We start from the raw sequence: 4,625 nt of genomic DNA, 5'->3' as shown, positions 1-4,625 counted from the left end.
TAGGGTTTTGCGGCGGCGGCGGCTTGAGGAGGGAAGTAGCGGCGACGGCAGGGGAAGGGTTAGGGTTTGGGTGCGGCGGCGGCGGTGTGGAAGGGTTTAGGGTTTGGTGCGGCGGCAGTGGCTTGAGGAGCAAGCGGCGGCGGCGGCAGGAGAGAGGGGCGGCGGCGGCCTAGGGCGGAAGTAAGGGAGATCGGTAGAAAACTGATACCACTATAGGATGCAACTCAATTGTATTTCATCGGAGTCGGTTACAATATATACAGGTGGTGTTTTGCGTGACAAGCCAACTAACCCTACAATATCTTTAGGAATCAGCTATACAAGGCTAGAGATAATTGAAGAATCAGTCGATAATAAATACAAAGATGCCACGTTTCAACAGTACCCCTTTGCACACCGTTCTTTTCAAAGAGACTGTGCGGCGGACCACACCAGCGTACATATCTTCTCCGATGGTGTATGACCCCTCGACACGCGTTGACGGCTGGACAATCCGCCATATGCAATGGGTTTTTGAACCTCGTGCGATGAGTGGATGTACACTAGCGTAGCCTTGAATCTTCTGAGCACGGGGGAATTGCCGTGGCCGTATGTATGGCTGGGCGCGCGATCCCTGTCTCCGGGTGGTTGACCTGGCCTATCAAGTCTTAATTAGCTCGTATGGAATTGCATCCATTGGGGTAGAGCATGGACCCTGATGGATATACAGAAATGGTTCGAAATTACTTTACAACCGACACTTCTGTGGCCGATCCTTGCACGATGGCCGATCCGGTGGTGTGCTGCACTTTGGTTTGTGGATGGATGGTTGGATACGTAGTATGGTGCAAAAGTCGTGCAAGAAGCGTCGTCCACATAGCAGCTCTCGAAATGGTTTGGGTATACTTCTTAGTTTAGACAAGATAAGTCTATGGGTTACTACACATGGGGCTGGTTGGTTGGTGGTGATCAGCAATGGCGAATCCACATATGGCGTTGATGATAATGGATCGACAATGAGTTGATAGTGATTATATATTATAGAGAAAAGTATACTCTTCGTCTCTCAACTCTTCGCTGAGTTCAGTTTTCGTTTCTCAACTCTAAAACCGGACAGAGTGCACCCCGAACTCTCGAAACCGGCCATTTTTCGTCCCTGCGACTGAGTCAACCCGGTTTTGACCACGTGTGAACAGTACATCCGATGAACAGTAAATTTGAAAAAATAGCAAAAGAAATAAAAAAGTCTGAAATTTTATGACATCAAAGATACTCAGGTGTGCCATGTGCGTGCAAATTCTCGTCGTGTTTGGAAGTTCGAGGAGCTCGCAGCAAAAAAAACAAAAGTAAATCTACTCTGAAGTGAATAGTAAATTCAAAAATAGCAAAAAAAATCAAAAAATTCTGATTTTTTTTTTGGTATCGAAGATGCTCGGGTGTGCAGGGTGCGTACATATTTTCGTGGTCAAATGACATCCAAGAAGGTCGTGCCAATAAAAACAAAATAGCGTACGTGTGCGTGCCGCTTCGGGTGGTTTCCAAACCCTCGGATCTTATTTTACCACGAAAATTTGCACGCACCTTGCCCATCCGAGCATCTTCGATGCCAAAAAAATTCAATTTTTTTGACTTGTTTTCTAATTTTTTAATTTACTGTTCACTTCAGTGTAGATTTACTTTTGCTTTTTTGCTGCGAGCTCCTCGAACTTCCAAACATGACAAAAATTTGCACGCATGTGGCATACTTGAGTATCTTCGATGTCATAAAATTTCAGAATTTTTTTTATTTTGTTTGCTATTTTTTCGAATTTACTGTTCATCAGATGTACTGTTCACACATGGTCAAAACCGGGTTGACTCAGTCGCAGGGACAAAAAATGACCGGTTTCGAGAGTTCGGGGTGTACTTTGTCTGGCTTTAGAGTTGAGGGACGAAAATTAAACTCAGCGAAGAGTTGAGAGACGAAAAGTATAGTTTTCTCTATCTTATATTACTCCCGGTCACGAGTTACATGCACCACGATTAGTATCTGTCGACACATGCGGGTGCTCACTAACATTTATCTTCAAATATTAAATAGCAAAGTTACATGCACCACGATACGATTTTGAAACATCATCCGTCTGAAATAGAGTGCAGTAGAAGTCTCTGAAACATAACGAACGGGACAAACCATGAGGTAGCAGGTAAATACAGCAGTAGATGTGACAAATCACAAATGCCGGCAACGACACGGTATCAAAGGTAAACAGATGGATAGATCAGCAAGCAACGTGCGCCACATCATCGTCAAGCAGCAGACTTTTCTTTTATTTTTTGCGAGGAAGTCAAGCAGCATACTTGTCGGCGATGTCAGCGAGGCAGCGCGCCAGCTCGGTCGGCGTCGAGAGCAACGCCATGTGGTCCGCGCTGTCGATTTCCATCACCTCATCCACGGGGTAGTTGTGCACCATCCACCGCTGGAACCCCTCGACGATGGCGTGGTCGTCCTTGAAGACGACGTACGCCTTGCGCACGGACCCGTAGCGGGCCTCGGTGTAGGGCGGCTGCAGCCTCAGGTCGTCCACGAACATGGAGCTGACCCTCATCAGGGACCTTCCCAGCGTCAGGTCCTGCCGGCCATATGATTCCAACAGCATGCAACCTTAGAAATGTTCACGTAATGAACAAAGCGACGGGTGGGCGGAGTGTACCTCCGGCGAGCACAGCTGGAAGAACTTTGCTCGAGTGACCAGCGGCCCGAACAGCATGGAAGTAGGCAGCCTGCCCTCGGGATCTTGAGGCTTGAACTCCGTGTCCATCCAGTCCAGCGTTCTCCCCTCCACGAACTTTTTTTAGAGGAAAACATATTAGATCGCGAGCAAACATTCAGGAATACACAGGGGCTTTCTCTTTCAGGAAATACTACTTCCACGCTCATGGTGGTGTACGTACCTTCTCAAGCACGTACGACGGCGGCGACCTGTGGTCCGGCATGAAGGCGGAGACGAACACCGCAGCGGCGATCTTCTCCGGGAACAGCTCGCAGGCGAGGGCGATGTTCACGCCGCCGAGGCTATGGCCGACGAGCACCACCTTCTCGCCGGGCGGGAGGGACTCCAGGAGGTCCAGCAGCGGCTTGGTGTAGTCGCGGAACGTCGGCACCTCGCGCAGCGGCCTGGGGTCGACGCCGGACGCCGCCAGGTCAGGCGTGCTGACGCGGTGCCCGGCGGACCTGAGCCGCGTCGCCACCTTGAACCAGGACCAGCCGCCGAGGCATGCGCCGTGCACCAGAACGATGTGCGCGCTGCTAGCTTGGCCCGCACAAGCCTCCATGTGCACTGGTGGGGTTTTGTGACTGTTTTTCTGTGCTTGAGCTATAGCCGTGGCTCCGATGTCTGCACGGTGGGACGCTGTGGGATTTTTATAGTCGCTAGCTCTCGAAGACTTGGCTTGGCAAACTGACATTTTTTTTTTTTGAAAAAAGGAATTCTCATTACTCAAGGAGGCTTCTCAGCGAGAGCCAGGTTTATAACAAAGTCCATCCCGGCAGTAAGCCAGACTGCTGTGCGCGGAGTGCTACGGCCATAGGCGGCCAGCTCATGACTAATCCTGTTCTGCAGACGGCTACAAAGAGTAAAAGAGATCTCCCTAGCATCGCTTCCAGCCAACCTACGAATCTCCTTTATAAGTGCACGATGTGACGATCTATCCATCTCGCGTGCTGTAATCATCGACACCGCCTCCGCGCTATCCAACTCAACCAGAATAGGTAGGTTAGATCGGTGCAAGGCCAGCTCCAAGCCTTCTCTGCACGCTTCTAGCTCCGCCTCTAAAGCGTTGTCGCATGTACGTAGCTCCCTACATGCGCTGTAGATGATCTCGCCTCTGTCATCACGCAGGATCATACCTCCTCCCGCCGCACCTGTGGCCGCTATGTAGCTCCCATCCGTGTTCAACTTAACCCAGCCCGGCTGGGGCGGTACCCAGTGTGCGCGCACCTTGGGCGCCATACTTTCTGGAGCGCGTGGTGGTGAAGGCAGGACCACCATCTTCCCTTTCTCTAGGTTACCATCAGGATGTTGCTGTATGCACATGAGTGAGTTGATGTATCCGTGCAAAAAGCGTCGAGAGGCTTCGGCAGTGGGCGGCGCCTTGTCGTGTGTGATCTCATTCCGGACATGCCATACTCTCCACATGGTCATGAGCACCACCAGTCTCGCCGTCTCATCCAAGGGGTCCAGCAGTGAAAAGATCCACTCCGGGCCAGTGTTGACGATGGCCTCCACCTTGGGGATGTTCCAGTCCAAGGCCATAACTCGCCAGAGCTCTCTTGCCAGGGACACCTGCAAAGCGCATGGAATCCATCCTCGCGTTCAACACCACACAAGGGCCAAATGTCAGTAAGCTCGAGGTGTCGCGAGGCTTTATTGTCCCAAGTAGCAAGTGAGTTGGTGACGACTCTCCAAGCGAACACGCGTACCTTAGGGGGAGCAGGGCACCCCCATATGATCTTCCAGATGGCGCGACGATCATCCGGTGCCCTGCTCGTGGCGGAAGCCGAAGGACGCTCGCGCTCGTCCATGGCCAGACGGTAGGCGGACCGAACGGTGAAGATACCGTTTCTCTCCGGTGCCCATGCAATAATATCCTCGGTGAAGCGGGTC

The 4,625-nt window shown here is 51.4% G+C and overlaps 1 protein-coding gene across 1 annotated transcript; it reads right to left on the bottom strand.

Moving 5' to 3' along the window:
• Window positions 1–1,950: 1,950 nt before the first annotated feature.
• On the bottom strand, window positions 1,951–3,370 carry LOC123074860 (salicylic acid-binding protein 2). The gene is made up of 3 exons (XM_044497593.1): window positions 2,914–3,370; window positions 2,673–2,807; window positions 1,951–2,591 (listed from the first exon to the last, which is right to left on the bottom strand). Exons 1-3 carry the CDS (start codon window positions 3,292–3,294, stop codon window positions 2,307–2,309), a joined length of 801 nt encoding a protein of 266 aa, XP_044353528.1. The 5' UTR covers window positions 3,295–3,370; the 3' UTR covers window positions 1,951–2,306.
• Window positions 3,371–4,625: the final 1,255 nt, after the last annotated feature.

Source organism: Triticum aestivum, chromosome 3D (assembly GCF_018294505.1).
Source record: "Triticum aestivum cultivar Chinese Spring chromosome 3D, IWGSC CS RefSeq v2.1, whole genome shotgun sequence".
Classification (NCBI taxonomy): Eukaryota; Viridiplantae; Streptophyta; class Magnoliopsida; order Poales; family Poaceae; genus Triticum; species Triticum aestivum.
The sequence above is the reverse complement of the archived record's forward strand: the minus strand, read 5'-3'. Positions and strand labels throughout refer to the sequence as shown.

What these genes read in the sequence shown, in the direction of transcription:
- LOC123074860 (XM_044497593.1), bottom strand. Translation starts at nt 3,294, where the DNA reads ATGGAGGCTTGTGCGGGCCAAGCTAGCAGCGCGCACATCGTTCTGGTG. An exon ending in CGTCGTACGTGCTTGAGAAG is followed by an intron (nt 2,808 to 2,913) that starts GTACGTACACCA and finishes CTCTAAAAAAAG; the next exon opens with TTCGTGGAGGGGAGAACGCT. An exon ending in TCCAGCTGTGCTCGCCGGAG is followed by an intron (nt 2,592 to 2,672) that starts GTACACTCCGCC and finishes TATGGCCGGCAG; the next exon opens with GACCTGACGCTGGGAAGGTC.